The sequence below is a fragment of the Callithrix jacchus genome, chromosome 4 (assembly GCF_049354715.1).
Source record: "Callithrix jacchus isolate 240 chromosome 4, calJac240_pri, whole genome shotgun sequence".
Classification (NCBI taxonomy): Eukaryota; Metazoa; Chordata; class Mammalia; order Primates; family Cebidae; genus Callithrix; species Callithrix jacchus.
In genome coordinates, this window is record NC_133505.1 from 95188411 (window position 1) to 95206155 (window position 17745).

At 42.1% G+C, this 17745-nt stretch overlaps 2 protein-coding genes across 5 annotated transcripts in view; one reads left to right on the forward strand and one right to left on the reverse strand.

The window, feature by feature from the left end:
• SRSF12 (serine and arginine rich splicing factor 12) overlaps positions 1-5568 on the reverse strand; it is a 43275-nt gene extending 37707 nt beyond the window's left edge. For all 3 annotated transcript variants that reach the window (XM_054254259.2, XM_078369772.1, XM_078369769.1), the window contains exons 1-2: positions 5088-5568; positions 3296-3403 (exon numbers count right to left, since the gene is read on the reverse strand). The gene's annotated coding sequence lies outside the window, so the exon portion shown is untranslated. The remainder of the gene's footprint in view (positions 1-3295; positions 3404-5087) is intronic.
• Positions 5569-5636: 68 nt separating this feature from the next.
• Positions 5637-17745, forward strand: part of PM20D2 (peptidase M20 domain containing 2) — a 46478-nt gene continuing 34369 nt past the window's right edge. For both annotated transcript variants that reach the window (XM_078369767.1, XM_002746813.5), the window contains exons 1-3: positions 5637-6192; positions 9011-9159; positions 12268-12410. In XM_078369767.1, coding sequence (XP_078225893.1) covers positions 5728-6192; positions 9011-9159; positions 12268-12410 — 757 coding nt within the window. In that variant the 5' untranslated portion in view covers positions 5637-5727. The remainder of the gene's footprint in view (positions 6193-9010; positions 9160-12267; positions 12411-17745) is intronic.

Sequence of the window (17745 nt, forward strand, 5' to 3'; positions counted from 1 at the left end):
GAGGGACTCTCAAAGTACTGCATCGGGTCCAAGCTCTAGATGTTGTATAGAGGACCAGGGGCAGGCCAAGTTCTCCACCCATCTTCCTGAGCCATAACCTTAGGAGAGAAATGTTCTTGTTTACCACAAGCTGAGTTATGTCTTTACAGCGTTGTTTTGTACACACTATGGGGAATCAGGGCAACAGAGAAGCCTGTCCTCTCAGAACCTCCCTGTCCTCATTTCCAGGAATGGTGATGGAGAACAGAGCAGCTAATTTCACTGCCAAGAGTAGGGAAGCCAGAGGGAGCCTCAAGTCATCAGGTATCAGGACATTCAGGGCTTTAAAATCGCTGCCTTTACTTTGTGGGCCATTTGAAGAAATATATACAGAACTTGAAAAGAAGTTATAAGAGAATCTTACCCAGCAGAAGCCAGGGGCATATGAAGCTTTTGAGGAATCTTTTAATCTTTTTTTTTTTTTTAGACACCGAGTCTTGCTGTGTGGCCCAGGCTGGAGTGCAGTGGCACAATCGTTGCTTACCAAACTGCTGGGCTCAATTGATCCTGTTCCCCACAATGAGCACTTTTTATTCCTCTCCCCACCATGGGCATATTTGCTCATTCCCTTTTTGATTTCCAGGATTGCTGCCTCAGCTTACATTTTTCCCTTCCAACTCACTCCCTGGATGGTTTAATTCCTCTCTGGGTATATCCTTACCCATACTATGTAGACATGCACTTTCCTTGGTGCTCTGCTAGTCTCCTCCTGGATGGCTGCATCCACCTCATCTCCACATGTCTAATGCATATCCAGCAACTTGCCCCTTACTCTCCCTTTGCCCCTATTTTGTTTTATGGTTTTACCATTCACTGAGCTGTTAACCCGAGAAACCTCAGTTCTCTTTCCCCCTTTCTCCACAGCACCTTCTTCCCTAAACAGACATTCAGTGAGGCATTAAGTCTGGCCACTTCTGCCTGTGGAATGTTTCTGGAATCCTTGGACTTTGCAAGAGCCTTTTATTTTTTATTTAAAAAAAATTTTTTTTTAAGACAGAATCTCACTCTGTCACCCAGGCTGGAATGCAGTGGTGCAATCTCAGCTCTCTGCAACCTCTATCTCCCAGGTTCGAGCGATTCTCCTGCCTCAGCCTCCTGAGTAGCTGGGATTACAGGCGCCTGCCACCATGCCCAGCTAATTTCTGTATTTTTAGTACAGACAGGGTTTCTCCATGTTGGCCAGGCTGGTCTCAAACTCCTGACCTCAAGTAATTCGCCTGCCTCAGCCTCCCAAAGCTCTGGGATTATAAGTGTGAGCCACCATGCCCGGCCTGCAAAAGCCTTTTAACTTGTCTCAGACCTAAGTCTCTCTGTTTCCAATTCATCTTCTACATAGTCATCAATTATTCTTATAGAACAAATTTCTGATCTTGTCTCTCCCCTGCTTAATAACATCCAATAGTGTACACTAAGTTTTATTTTATTTTACTTTGAGACAAGGTCTCACTCTGTTGCCCAGGCTGGAGTGCAGTGGTACAGTCATGTCCACTGCAGCTTTGACCTCCCAGGCTCAAGTGATCCTCCCACCTCAGCCTCTCAAAGTATTGGGATTACAGGCATGAGCCACCAAAACCAGCCTAAAGCTGTAAATCCTTAGCAATGTGTTGTACAGTTCCTCTATGTCCCTTTATCCCCAATCAAATTCACCTTTCTGCTCACCTACACTCTTATTGTCTGCTTTCTGCCAGCTCTTCCAACACCTTAACCCAGATTGATTTTACATGTGAAATCTAGTGAGTGTTACTTGTTTATTTCAGCAAGAGAGGTTTCTGGAGTTAACGAAGTTTGCATGTGTGTCTGGGGATGCTTAGGAGAATGTTGTAAATGACCAATATACTAGAGTAACACTGTGTTTTGCTTCTTCTGCATGCTGGCAGCAGGAGTCCCCAAATCGTGCAGTGACCAGCATTTTGTTCAGGAGAAAATTGCTCCAGTTCCAAATATTGTTAAACTAAAAATATATAGGCAGGATTCACATGCACTTTGGAAATACTTTCATACATTTTGAAGGTATTAATATAAGTTTGATTTACTATTTGGTGAAATATCTGCACTCTCTCCATAGATCAGATCATTTTTGCACTTTTTATTCCTTTCTGCCACAATTCTTTTTGTTTATTTGCTTTTCATTCCTGAAATCCTGCATTGAAGCTCCCCAGTACTTCTATTTGCTTTTTCTTTACCTTTAATTTTTCATTCCATTCTGTTTTCTGTTCTTTTCTTTTCTTTTTTTTGAGATGGAGTTTCGCTGTTGTTACCCAGACTGGAGTACAATGGTACAATCTCAGCTCACCACAACCTCTGCCTCCTGGGTTCAAGCAATTCTCCTGCCTCAGCCTCCCGAGTAGTTGAGACTACAGGCGCGCACCACCATGCCCAGCTATTTTTTGCATTTTTAGTAGAGACGGGGTTTCACCTTGTTGACCAGGATGGTCTCGATCTCTTGACCTCGTGATCCACCCACCTTGGCTCCCAAAGTGCTGGGATTATAGGCATGAGCCACCGCGCTCGGCCTGTTTTCTGTGTTTTCAAAAAAATTTTGTTTTCTCCTTTAACTCGTGCTTTGCCATGAGCTCATTCTTTGCTATGTTGGGGATTTTATTTTATTATTTCTCTCTTAATTCAAGGAATATAAACCATACAAAAGCCTGCTGTCTTATCAAAAGGAGTTCTGAATCTGAAGCCCAAAATAATATCCAGTATAGTCTTGTACAATTTGGCTGTATTTCAGACATGAATAACAGTAATACTTTTCCAGAGTAAAGGGAATTTTTGATCTACTCTTTCCACCAAAGCTCTCATTTGTCATGAATGTCCTGTTCTCAAAGTTACTAAGTCAGTTGTGATGACAGCTGTTTGTCCCCCCCCCCCACCCCGGGCTTGTCAGTCAAGACAGCTGGTTTTCTAAGCAGCCAGGAAAGAAGAGGAATCTTTATATACTTTTCCTTTTTTTCTATTATCAAGAGCCAAGGAAGAATATTTATATACTTTAAAACCAGTCCTCAAGAGAGAACTATCTGTACTCTCACCCCCCCAAAAAAGGTTTTACACACACACACACATCTTAATACTAAATTCTGGATATTGTGTTATTTCTTCAGATCCAGCACTAGCTAAAAGAAAGGAGCTTATATAATTTTTTTTTGTTTCTAATAAAGATATGCAGGCTCCTTACCAGTAGCACATAGATAGGGTAGACAGTTGTATGAATATTATGGGTACAAATGAAAGTAATAGTAAGAATTTATGAACTGACCAGATTCAAGAAGGCCACATGTCCAACTCCATCAGCTTCCAAAAGCAATTCTTCCTGCTCCCAGCTCTACATACAGGACTGAGAAGTCTAGGAGCAGCATAACAGCATCTGTTGGTAATCAGTGTAGTTTAGTGGCTAATTGCTGCCATTACTCAATTAGCTTATTAGATTCAAGAAGAATAATCAGCCAACAAATATTTGTTAACACAGAGGAAACGCTGACCATAAGATGTTAGGTGTTGGAGAATATAGTGGGAAAGCAAAGGAGTTCAAAGACTGGAGGGAAAGATAGACAGCAAGTTATCACAGTTTATCAAATAAATGTATTCTAGGGTGCAAAATACCTGAGCAAGAAATATAAGGTGTCAACAGTAGAAACCAAATACATACATGCCTGTGGGCATGTATACCCTCCCACCTAACCACACACACACACACACACACACACACATACACACACACACAGAAACAGAGCTTGAAATGCTTATCTTTCCTCCACCTCAAGTGGCAGCTTTGTTAATTGCTGCAAACAATATAAATAGCAGCTTCTATATGAAATGTATATGCATCCCTTTTCTGTTGCTGTTTATTGATGCCTGAGGGAGCAAACATGGGTTCTACTGATGTCAGCAGGCAGAGTTGCTACAGTAAAATTTATTCAAAATGAGTGATTGCTGTGGGTTCTGATTTGAATAGATAAGCTGTGGATGCATTTATGAATTTGCATGTTGTTTACACAGCAATAGACCATGGTGGCTGAAAGTCAGCCACTGGAGGCAGACTCTGGCTTCTGTTCTACAGTGGGTTCTTACTAGCTCTATAATCTTAAGATTACTAGCTCTATAATCTTAGGCATGCATCTGTAAATGAAGATAAATAACCACATTAACAACCTCATAGTTTGCTATGAGGATTAAATGAGTTAACACATGCTAAGCACTTTGAACAGTGCCTGGCACAGAGTTATTGCTCTATAAATGTCACCTATTGCTTTTGCTCTCCAATCCCCCTCCTTTTTTAGCCAACTAACTGAGCAGGATAATACTGAATCCCATGGATAAAGGGGAGATTTTCCAGGATATTTTCGTCAGCAGAATACCAGAGAAAGATTTATTAAACCAAGGGGGTTCAGGAATTTAATAACACATTTGTTGTTTTTAGAGTGGAGTTTCTGTTAGAGTGCTAACTGAGAAAGGAAATGTTTTCAGACACGAATGTGACATTTCCTCTGCTATTATTAGCATATAGAGTAGTAAAAACAGTAGTTGATAGTCTTCATGCATGTTAGCTTCCTTTAAGACTTATTTTCAAAACACACATTTTGTTTATCACATTAATATATTGTGTCTCACTTAACATAGTTGAGACAAATTAAGGAAAGATGATGGGGTTTGAAGAGCTGGTAGAAGCTTTTAATATGTGGAAAACCTCAGAATATAAACGTCTACAGTGCTATTAATAGGCATATCATCAACAACAGTTTTTCAGACTTTGTGCTTCACTCTGGAGAAAAACAAGAGCATGACATCTTGAGTTTCTTCATTGGGTAATTAAAAACCTAGTTATAATGTAACACCAGCTGCACATATTAGTTGAGTTCAGCATCAATTAAAACTATAAACGAAACTTGTCATATGTTCTCTTTCAAAGCTGTTCAAGACAACTGTCCAAATCAACAAAACAGTATGAATATTTATTACCATAAATCTTTTAACTCTTTTGTTTTTAACTCATTTCAAATTTTTAGTTCTACTGTATTCAAACAAATTATTATATAATAGCTAATACATACCAAAAGCTTACTGCGTAATCTAGGTGCTGTTCCAGACATTAGTAACTAATGAGAAAACTGTAGAGAGTAGCTGCAGCTTTTAGTAATATGGCCTCAAGGAGAAGAAAGTGGGGCTGTACCAAAACTTAAGTAGAGCACCGTCCTCAGTACAGCATTAACACTGACGGCCTCCTACAGGAAATAAAAACCTTGTGAAGTTTTTAATTACCAATGCTAGAGATTGGCGTTTTCCCGAGGACTGTGTTCCACTTGGTCTGTCTCTGATGGCTATTAAACTAATAAAACCGTTCTCATTCTGCTGCTGTCGGAAATAAGCAACAACAGAAAAGTAATCGATAATCTTAGATGATAACTCAAAGGCCAGAACAGCCAAGGAGGTGGAAGAGTCCCCAGCCCTGCCTTCTCCACAGCACCCCCAGAACCCCGCCGCACTCCCGCCTAGCGGGGCGCCAGAGGCCGCCAGCGTTTCCCTCGGGCCTCTGGGGGCGGGCCCGGGGCTGGGGGCGGTGCCCCGGGAGCTGTGTGGCCGGCGTGCGCGCGCCGCCGAGTGCTGGAGGCCGCTGGGCGCGTGCGCGGGCGGTCGCTACCTGCAGTGGAGTAAGAGAGCGAGTGGGCGACTATTGCAGCGGTCTCGGGCAGCATGCGGCCGGGAGAGGAGCGGCCCTTGGAAGGGGGCGCGTGTGATGGCGGCTCCGAGCTGGAGCTCCTGAAGCTGCGCGCCGCGGAGTGCATCAACGAGGCGTCCGAGCGGCTGGGGGCCCTGAGCCGCGCGATCTGGAGCCAGCCTGAGCTGGCCTACGAGGAGCACCATGCCCACCGCGTGCTGACGCACTTCTTCGAGGTGGAGCCGCCGGCCGCCTCCTGGGCAGTGCAGCCGCATTACCTGCTGCCCACAGCCTTCCGCGCCGAGTGGGAGCCCCCGGAGGCCTGGGCGCAGAGCCCCGCGCTGCGCCCGCTGCACCTGGGCTTCCTCTGCGAGTACGACGCGCTGCCCGGCATCGGCCACGCTTGTGGCCACAATCTCATCGCCGAGGTCGGGGCAGCGGCAGCGCTAGGCGTGAGGGGGGCCCTGGAGTGCCTCCCTAGGCCACCTCCGCCGGTGAAGGTGAGGTGGGGCCCGGGTGCGGGACCCCATCCGACTGCCGGGGCTGGGGGCGACCCGGGAAGGCCGGGATCCTCGTGCGTCTCGCGCGCCTCGGGGCCCTCCAGTCCGTTGCAGGTGTGTGCGTGACCGCGCTAAACCTGCGGGCCTCCCCTCGGTGCAGAGGTGGAGCTGAACCCTGGATTAAAGTCAGTTCGCGTTGCCGACCTAGCGACATCTTGCAGATTATTGTTTCCTCCTCTCTAGTTGTAAACAGCTCTGCTGAGTTGTTCCGTTAGGAAAGAACTTACACCCAAGCCTGGTGTACGTTACGGGTTATTTTTGGTAACTGAGAGGCAACAGCAATTTGCTGACAAGGTTGTGCAGTCTCAGGAGGAAATACTTCTTGTAGGGAAGCCTACGGCCTCTTTTTATTCGTCTCCAAAGAAATCTTTTGTTTGTGGCAGTTGTAAATGTTGTGATTTAAGTCATTGGTATTTGGATAAGAAATTTCAGTCTCTAGAACCACCAAACCCCTAGAAGTATGCAAATAAAGGGGAAGTGAATGAGCATTATACATAGATGAGTTCATTCTTGTCTTAATTTTTTTGTTTTATGATTTTAAGAAATACCTCGACTCTTTAAACGGGGAAATGTCGCTCGTGTTTGTCGTAGAGCAAGTTTAATCCTGTGTTACTCTGTTTTTCCAGATGGTATATTCTACACTGTGAGCTAAGATTCAGTCGTCATTCAGGTTAAGGAGAAACAAATGTTTTACTTTCATATTCTTTAGCTCATTTTCCCCAGTGTCAGTAACCTTCTTCTTTTATCCTAACTGCATCTTTTGTGGCTTTTTCACTTCAGCTGCCTTCTCTTTTCTGTCTCTGGGGACTCGTTTTTGCATTTGTTAGGTTTTTGTTTGGGTTGAGGGGGAGCATCCTTTGCCATGCCATGAAACACTGGAGAGATTTCCCTTCAACCACGTTTCTGATAGGTTCTGAGAGTCAGCGAGAGATGCATCCTATTTAATGAGTTAAGGGTTAAGAATGAAGAGCGACTTCATGAAAGAGTTTGAGCACTGTAGAACCTCTAAAGAAAGCTAGACTTTGGGAAATGTACACTTTTTTGAGGCAGAGTTTCCTTGCGTTGCCCAGGTTGGAGTGCAGTGGTACAATCTTGGCTCACCGCAGCCTCCGTCTCCCGAGTTCCAGTGATTCTTGTGCCTCAGCCTCCTGAGTAGTTGGGATTACAGGTCCGCTGGTGCCCGGCTAATTTTTGCATTTTTTAGTAGAGACGGGATTTTGCCATGTTAGCCAGGCTAGTCTCGAACTCTGTACTTCAGGTGATCCGCCAGCTTTGGCCTCCCAAAGTGCTAGGATTACAGGCATGAGCCACCGCGCCTTGCCCACACTTCTAATTTCAAATGATTGCTCTCAGTTTTAGCAAGGTTCAGTTATTAATTATCTGAAAATGGAATTTAAGCTGATTTCCTTTGCAAGCCAAGACTTTTTTCCAGCTTGTTTCACTGTGTTCTTATACATGATCTTGAAAATATGTTAGTTTATGGATACTTTTTCTTTGCTTTTTAAAATTGTTTGAAGATGTTAAGCTTAAATATCAAAGTGCAATGTTTATTCTGTAAAGTTTTCTTTTGTTTAATTAGGTGTTTGGTGACCAATAAATCTGCCTGGTTGAACTGGTGGAATCGAATTAGTAAGTTTGTGTAATAGTTGGCTGTTTCTAACTGTGGCATTAAGACTTGTTTAATGTTCTTCATAAAGGATTAATGAGTTAAGACTTTTAAAGTAGGTAGCTTAGTAGGGAATCAGAGTTTAGGCCAGAAGGTCAGGACTTCTAATCCCATTTCTGCCTGAAGACTTGCTCTGTGACCTGAGGCAAGATACTTAACTCAGTTCCTCACAACCACTAAAATGATGATACAGATTGCCTACCTACCTCACAGGGTTGTTGTGAGGATAAGTAGTAAATTTCTGGAAAGTTCCATACCAGTAAAGTACTTAAGAATAATTACATACATACACTAAAAGGCTTAGTTAAGAGGAAGCTTTATGAAACAAATCCTAACAAAATTTGAGGAACTAGACTAGTAGTATTTAACTTTTTTATCTTTGCCATTAGTTGACTTGTAAAATTGGGAAAAGCTTTTTCTAGCGTCTTTTTTTTTTTTTGTTATTGAGATGGAGTTTCACTCTTGTTGCCCAGGCTGGAGTGCAATGGAGGGATCTCCGCTCACTGCAACCTTTGCTTCCCGGGTTCAAGCAATTCTCCTGTCTCAGCCTCCTGAGTAGCTGGGATTATAAGCATATGCTACTATGCCTGGCTAATTTTTGTATTTTTAGTAGAGATAGTGTTTCTTTTTCTTTTTTTTTTTTTTAATCAATGAGCGCTTGTTATGTTGCTCAGGTTGGCCTTGAACTCATAGCCTCACCTCCTCAAGTGCCAGGACGACTGGCCGGAGCCACTGCGGCTCCCGAGATAGTGTTTCATCATATTGGTCAGGCTAGTCTCAAACTCCTGACCTCAGGTGATCCACCTGCCTTGGCCTCCCAAAGTGCTGGGATTACAGGCCTGAGCCACCACGCCTGGCCTTTTATAGTGTCTTTAGTACATACTTTGCACCAAGTTGGTATAACAGTGTACATTTTTTGATTAAGTAAGCACCATGTATTGATGCCCACCATATAAGCGTCATAGAACAAAACCTCTCTTCATAGGTTAAGGACTTTAATGTAGATTGTGAATATGTATGCAAGTGAACCTGTTTGCTACTTTCCTATGGAGATTTTGTTGTTTTTAACCTCACATGAGTATTTCCTTCTAGGTAATTGTTTTGGGAACCCCTGCAGAAGAAGATGGTGGTGGCAAAATTGATTTAATTGAAGCAGGGGCTTTTAAAAATCTTGATGTTGTTTTTATGGCCCATCCATCACAAGAGAATGCTGCTTATCTACCAGATGTGGCTGAACACGAGTAAGTAATCAAGTTGAAGATAAACTTCTTTGGGGAACACAGGCTATAGAATACCTTTATGTCTAGAGACGAAAACTCCACATTTGTACATTTAAGAAGTAAATTGATCCTCAAAAAATGGATGAAAATGGAAGAAAAAAAGAAAAGTAAATTGAAAGACTGACGAGATGTCTCGATGTATGGAGTGACAATTAGCAAGCCTCTTATAATTGAGATTCATTATGGTGTTCATAATTGGAGTATTAAAATCATAGCACTTAAAAAGCATAGGAATAACTTGTTGACACTCAAGTTCCCTTTTGAACTGTCAGTAATCTGGTTTGTGGAAAACATTTGTCCTTTGATATGAAATTGTCTTTGCAACTGAATAGATTTGCAAGAGATAATTCTATTAGATATGAGAAGGAAACACACGACTCCATTTTATTTATTTTAATTTGAGTTCTTTGCAAAGAGGATAAATTATGTCCTGAGAGAGAATATGGAACATGAGCAGCTATGATTTTTGTGGAACTTGACAATCTGTGCTTTTCTGATTTGTCGCTGCTGAAACCGTTTGTCTTTATGTTGAGGAACTCACTTTTTAGTACCTAGGAACACACGTCATTGAAGTGGTTTAGATTTCTTATACCAGAAATTTCAACCATAGTAGTAACCATAGTAGTTAATGGTCCAGGCACAAGGAGCCACTGCTCAGCTGCTTCAGCAAAACTGTGTGTTTCCTCAGAAATAGCTTAGTAACTAGCAATTGATAGCAGAGCCATCACAGCAGTGCTTCTAGATTGTACCCAGGTATCCCATTTCTTAGCACCTTACCAGGCCCTGTTTTCAAAGGGTGATCATTTTAACTGTATGATATCTTCCTTCTTACCACTGGGAATTGGTACTGTGACAGTAGGAAGAATCTTTCAACTTTGGTTTCAGGGTGGTAGTATACTAGTCCATCTCTAGAAAACATTGGGGATTAGAAATTTCTGCCCTTGCCTCTGGCAAGAAGGAGCCTGCAGATGCAGGCAGGCTCTGCTGCTCATTAGCCTTCTTGAACTTAGGGTTAGGCTTCTTCGTGGTCTTGGCTCTGAAGTCAGCACACTTAACCCCAGGCCTCCTCTTAGTGTCTGGGTTCTTAGCTTTCTCCTTGGTCATCTCTCTTTTTTTTTTTTTTTTTGAGCCGGAGTCTCACTGAGCGTGCGGTGGCACAATCTCGGCTCACTGCAACCTACATATCCCAGGTTCAAGTGATTCTCCTGCCTTAGTCTCCCGAGTAGCTGGGATGCACTACCACGCCCAGCTAATTTTCACATTTTTAGTAGAGGCGAGGGTTTCACCATCCTGGCCAGGCTGGGCTTGAACTCCTAACCTCAAGTGATCCACCCACCGCAGCCTCCCATAGTGATGGGATTATAGGTGAGTACTACCACACACAGCTGATTTTTGTATTTTTAGTAGAGATAGGGTCACCGTGTTGTCCAGGCTGGTCTTGAATTTCTGACCTTAAGTGATCCACACACCTTGGCCTCCCAAAGTGCTGGAATTGCACACTCTAGCCACCATGCTCCACCAGACATTTGTAATGAATAAGATAAAGCAATCCTGCTGACCACCTTTTCCAAAGCCAGTCCTTTTTCTAGAGATATGTGTCCTTTTCAGAGTGTTTTTGGTGTACTTATGGGACATAAATAGAATTATGTGTAAACTAAATTGTGAAGGAAGGTTTTCCTGAAGTATTCTGCTCAATATATTGTTCTGGCTTTTTAAAATTAATTAGTATATCTTGAAAATAATTTCATATTATCCTTTTCATTTTTACATTTATCACCAGTTGTGGTAAAATTCCAGTTTTGCCAAGCCAGGTGGCTCATACCTGTAATCATAGCACTTAGGGAGGCCAAGGCAGGAGTATCTCTTAAACCCAGGAGTTCAAGACCAGCCTGGGCAACATAGTGAGGCCCTGTCTCTACAAAAAAATAAAAAATTCGCTGGGCATGAAGCACTCCTATGGTCTTAGCTATTCATCTGTGGGAGGTTGAGGCAGAGAAGGATTGTTTGAGCTTGGGAGGTGGAGACTGCAGTGAGCTGTGATCAAAGCACTGCATGCCAGCTGGGGTGACAGAGCGAGATGAGTATCAAAAAAAAATTCATTTCAAGGTGATGGTGATAAGATATATATCAGGGAAATAACAATACAGTATCCCGAAATCTAATAAATGTTTGGATGTTTTTCCTTGATTTTGTCCTGCTGATAGAACGTCTGGAATCAGTTAAGAAATAAAAGCATTCTTTTTCCCTGTAACATGCGTGATGCACAAGGCAAGAAAAAAAAAAAAAAAGCATCCTAAGGACTCCTGAATCTAGCCCATTAAAATAAATCCAGATTGGTTTTCTAATAATCTAAATGTGGCTTAAAAAGCAGTATCTAAGCAAGTCAGTCATAGAGCTTTATAAGTAACTCTTCAACATGCAATCCTTTCTCTAATCTTTATTTTATTAGAGCAGTTAGACTGGTGTGAGAACTATTTGTAAGTAGAGTAACAATTTATAAAAATGTAAAATGTTAGTGATATAGGCATTTTGGAACATTAATAAAATATTGGATATTGGTCAGGAACAGCGGCTTTAATATTAGGGTATCTTACGATAACGTTGAATATAATCTGATTTTCAGAGGTTGTCTTAACCCACTTCAAATATTAACTCCTTTCTGTCTTTCCTGACCTTCCTCCTATTAAGACAGAATTTCTAATTTTTTGCAGACTTTTGATATAGAATCATCACAATGCTGTGTAAAAATATACAGGATCCATTTTTTTTTTATAATTTCAGCACCTGATACCATGTTGCATGTTTGTTTGAATTAAATTGTGTATACATTTAATCTGTTCTCTTTTTCTCTCTTTTTTAGGAATATTTTCTTTGTGTCAAGTACTATGTTACATAATAATAAACTATGACAAGTAAATTGCAGTGTTACAACTACAAAAAATTTGCAAATCAAAACTTCAGCAATGTGAATTAATTTTGAATAGTAGTTGGGTAATTCTGACTACCTGGATTTTCTTACTTTAGCAGTAATAAGAAAAAAGTAATTTCAAATGATTTTTTATTTCCTAGTGTGACTGTGAAATACTATGGAAAAGCATCTCATTCTGCTGCTTATCCCTGGGAGGGATTAAATGCATTAGATGCTGCTGTGCTGGCCTATAACAATCTGTCTGTGTTCAGACAGCAAATGAAACCAACCTGGAGAGTTCATGGTATGAATGTCAAATACATTCTGTAATAGATGATGGTTAATATGTTTCAATGCAGTATAATTATTTAATATTCAATTTTTTTTAATGTGTAAACATTTTTGTACTTCATGTGAATATTCTGATTTTTAAGCGTATTTTCAGAAATTTATTTGACAGGATACTGTTTGTCTATATGTAAGTAGAAAGACAGTTTTGGCTATTGTACATAAATGAAATGTCATCTTTGAGTATCAAAGATAAAGGTTTATTTATTTTTATTTATTTTTTATTTTTTATTGCATTTTAGGTTTTGGGGTACATGTGCAGAGCATGCAATACAGTTGCATAGATACACACATGCCAGTGTGTTTTGTTTGCTTTCTCCCCTTCACCCCCATTTGGCATTTCTCCCCAGGCTATCCCTCCCCACCTCCCCCTCCCACTGGCCCTCCCCTTTTCCCCCCAATAGACCCCAGTGTTTAGTACTCCCCTCTCTGTGTCCATGTGTTCTCATTTTTCATCACCTGCCTATGAGTGAGAATATGCGGTGTTTCATTTTCTGTTCTTGTGTCAGTTTGCTGAGAATGATGTTCTCCAGATTCATCCATGTCCCTACAAACGACACGAACTCATCATTTCTGATTGCTGCATAATATTCCATGGTGTATATGTGCCACATGATTATCTCAATAAACACATACCGAGTTTATTGAGGGTTTTTAACATAAAGTGCTGTTGAATTTTGTCAAATGCCTTCTCTGCATCAATTGAGATAATCATGTGGTTTTTGTTTTTGGTTGTTTATGTGGTGAATTACGTTTATAGACTTGCGTATGTTGAACCAGCCTTGCATCCCCGGGATGAATCCTACTTGATCATGATGAATAAGTTTTTTAATTTGCTGTTGCAGTCGGCTTGCCAATATTTTATTGAAGATTTTTGCATCTATGTTCATCATGGATATTGGCCTGAAGTTTTCTTTTCTTGTTGGGTCTCTGCCGGGTTTTGGTATCAGGATGATGTTGGTCTCATAGTATGATTTGGGAAGGATTCCCTCTTTTTGGATTATTTGGAATAGTTTCAGAAGAAATGGTACCAGCTCCTCTTTGTGTGTCTGGTAGAATTCGGCTGTGAACCCGTCTGGACCTGGGCTTTTTTTGTGTGGTAGGCTCTTAATTGCTGCCTCGAATTCTGATCTTGTTATTGGTCTATTCATAGTTTCAGCTTCCTCCTGGTTTAGGCTTGGGAGGACACAGGAGTCCAGGAATGTATCCATTTCTTCCAGGTTTACTAGTTTATGTGCATAGAGTTGTTTGTAATATTCTCTGATGATGGTTTGAATTTCTGTGGGATCTGTGGTGATTTCCCCTTTATCATTTTTTATTGCATCTATTTGGTTGTTCTCTCTTTTATTTTTAATCAATCTGGCTAGTGGTCTGTCTATTTTGTTGATCTTTTCAAAAAACCAGCTCTTGGATTTATTGATTTTTTGGAGGGTTTTTCGTGTCTCAGTCTCCTTCAGTTCAGCAGTTATTTCTTGTCTTCTGCTGGGTTTTGAGTTTTTTTGATCTTGCTCTTCTAGCTCTTTCAATTTTGACGATAGGGTGTCAATTTTGGATCTCTCCATTCTTCTCATATGGGCACTTATTGCTATATACTTTCCTCTAGAGACTGCTTTAAATGTGTCCCAGAGATTCTGGCATGTTGTGTCTTCGTTCTCATTGGTTTCGAAGAACTTCTTTATTTCTGCCTTCATTTCGTTGTTTATCCAGTCAACATTCAAGAGCCAGTTGTTCAATTTCCATGAAGCTGTGCAGTTCTGGGTTGGTTTCTGAATTCTGAGTTCTAACTTGATTGCACTATGGTCTGAGAGGCTGTTTGTTATGATTTCAGTTGTTTTGCATTTGCTGAGCAGTGCTTTACTTCCAATTATGTGGTCAATTTTAGAGTAGGTGTGATGTGGTGCTGAGAAGAATGTATATTCTGTGGATTTGGGGTGGAGAGTTCTGTAAATGTCTATCAGGTTTGCTTGCTCCAGGTCTGAGTTCAAGCCCTGGATATCCTTGTTGATTTTCTATCTGGTTGATCTGTCTAATATTGACAGTGGAATGTTAAAGTCTCCCACTATTATTGTGTGGGAGTCTAAGTCTCTTTGTAAGTCATTAAGAACTTGCCTTATGTATCTGGGTGCTCCTGTATTGGGTCCATATATGTTTAGGATCGTTAGCTCTTCTTGTTGTATCGATCCTTTTACCATTATGTAATGGCCTTCTTTGTCTCTTTTGATCTTTGTTGCTTTAAAGTCTATTTTATCAGAGATGAGTATTGCAACTCCTGCTTTCTTTTGCTCTCCATTTGCTTGGTAAATCTTCCTCCATCCCTTTATTTTGAGCCTTTGTGTATCCTTGCATGTGAGATGGGTTTCCTGGATATAGCACACTGTTAGGTTTTGGCTTTTTATCCAATTTGCCAGTCTGTGTCTTTTGATTGGTGCATTTAGTCCATTTACGTTTAGGGTTAATATTGTTATGTGTGAATTTGATACTGCCATTTTGATGCTAGCTGGCTGTTTTGCCTGTTAGTTGTTGTAGATTCTTCATTATGTTGATGCTCTTTAGCATTTAGTGTGATTTTGGAATGGCTGGTACTGGTTGTTCCTTTCTATGTGTAGTGCCTCTTTCAGGAGCTCTTGTAAAGCAGGCCTGGTGGTGACAAAATCTCTGAGTACTTGCTTGTTTGCAAAGGATTTTATTTTTCCTTCACTTATGAAGCTCAGTTTGGCTGGATATGAAATTCTGCGTTGAAAGTTCTTTTCTTTAAGGATGTTGAATATTGGCCCCACTCTCTTCTGGCTTGTAGAGTTTCTGCCAAGAGATCTGCTGTGAGTCTGATGGGCTTCCCTTTGTGGGTGACCCGACCTTTCTCTCTGGCTGCCCTTAGTATTTTCTCCTTCATTTCAACCCTGGTGAATCTGATGATTATGTGCCTTGGCGTTGCTCTTCTTGCGGAGTATCTTTGTGGTGTTCTCCATATTTCCTGGATTTGAGTGTTGGCTTGCCTTGCTAGGTTGGGGAAATTTTCCTGGATAATATCCTGAAGAGTATTTTCCAGTTTGAATTCGTTCTCTTCATCACCTTCTGGTACACCTATCAAACGTAGGTTAGGTCTCTTCACATAGTCCCACATTTCTTGGAGACTTTGTTCATTCCTTTTTGTGCTTTTTTCTCTGATCTTGGTTTCTTGTGTTATTTCATTGAGTTGATCTTTGACTTCTGATATTCTTTCTTCTGCTTCGTCAATTCGGCTATTGAAACTTGTGCATGCTTCTCGTATTGTGTTTTTCAGCTCCTTTAATTCATTCATATTCCTCTCTAAGGTATCCATTCTTGTTATCATTTCCTCAAATCTTTTTTCATGGTTCTTAGTTTCTTTGCATTGATTTAAAACATGTTCTTTTAGCTCACAAAAGTTTCTCATTATCCACCTTCTGAAGTGTAATTCCGTCATTTCGTCACAGTCATTCTCCGTCCAGCTTTGTTCCCTTGCTGGTGAGGAGTTTTGGTCCTTTCTAGGCGGCGAGGTGTTCTGGTTTCAGGTGTTTTCCTCCTTTTTGCGCTGGTTTCTTCCCATCTTTGTGGATTTATCCACCTGTCGTCTGTGTAGTTGCTGACTTTTCGATTGGGTCTCTGAGTGGACACCCAGATTGTTGATAATGAAGTATTTCTGTTACTTGGTTTTCCTTCTGTCAGTCTAGTCCCTTCGCTGTACAACTGCTGAGGTCCACTCCAGGCCCTGCTTGTCTGGGGTGCACCCTATAGCAGCTGCAGAACAGCGAGGGTTGCTACCAGTTTCTTTTTCTGCTATCTTTGTCCCAGAATGATGCCTGCCAAATGTCAGTCATTTGGATATAGAGGGGTCAGGGAGCTGCTTGAGGAGACAGTCTGTACTTTGTAGGAGCTCAAGTGCTGAGCTGTGAGCTCTGTTGTTCATTCAGGGCTGTTAGGCTGCTATGTTTAATTCTGCTGCAACATAACTCATAAAAAAACCCTTTTTTTCTCAGATGCTCTGTCTGGCGGGGGGTTGGGGCTTTCCTTGTGAGTGTCCGCCTCACTGTCCTGCCCAGCTAGGAGGCATTCTAGTCACTATTTGCCTGCCGAGGCTCTGCCCTGCTGGTGTGAGGTTCACCCTGTTGCTGCAGGCTCTGCCCTTCTGCTGCGGTCTCCGCCCTTTTGCCATGGGCTACGCCCTGCGGCGGAGTCTCTCTGTTGTACCGGGTTGCCTTGGCAACGGCAGGCTGTGTCAGCAATGGGCATGTACCTCAGTAGGGGCTGATTGCCTCAGTAATGGCGGACTCCCCTCCCCCACGGAGCTGCGCTTTAAGAAAACCTCCTCACCAGGAGCGTTTGGAATCGCCGTTTTGTTTGTCGCACTGCGCTACCCCAAACGCTGTGTCCCTGGGATTTCTTGGGCTGGCTCACTGTCCAAGTCCCGTTCAGTCTCAAGTTCAGCCCTCTCAGGTCTCAGTTTGCCGGTTCAACAGGGCACCCATAACAGTGCGCTTTTGTATGGAGCACTTTGGAGCACCTCTGCACTCCGGCGTGGGCCGCAGCCACACCGGCTGCCGGCTACACCAGCCAAGACCTCTGCCTGGTGTCCCGCGTCTCTTTTATACCTGGGAATTTCCCCGTTCTGTGGGCAACTAAGATCCGTCTGGAAATGCGTCCCCGACTCACCCTCTCCGCGCATCCAGCGAGAGCTTCAATCCTGGGTTGTTCTCACAGCGCCATCTTCCGATAAAGGTTTTTTATAAGGAGCTGTGTTCTTTCTGTGGGTATTTGAAAATTGGATCTTGATTTTCCAGTTGTCCTCATTGTTTCTTAATGATAACCAAATTTTGTCACTTCCTCAATTAAAAAAAGATGTAATAACTGCTGGTTGTACTTAAGTGCTGTTAGTCCTGAGTAATATCTTTTTTTGTGTGTTTGTTTTTTGTTTTTGAGACAGTCTTGCTCTATTGCTCAGGCTGGAGTGCAGTGATGCAATCTCAGCTCACTGCAACTTCCACTTCCTGTGTTCAAGTGATCCTCCTGCTTCAGCCTCCCAAATAGCTGGGATCACGGGAGAGCAAGCACCATCACACCCAGCTAATATTTGCATTTTTTGCAGACAGGGTTTTGCTCTGTTGGCCAGGCTGGTCTCAAACTCCTGGCCTCAAGAGATCTGCCCACCTCAGCCTCCCAAACTGCTGGGAGTACAGGTGTGAGCCCCAAGCTTGGTCCTGAATAGTATCTTTTAAAATTTTATACGTATCACTGTAATATAAATACAGTCATAAAGTACTGTAATGAAAGCACAC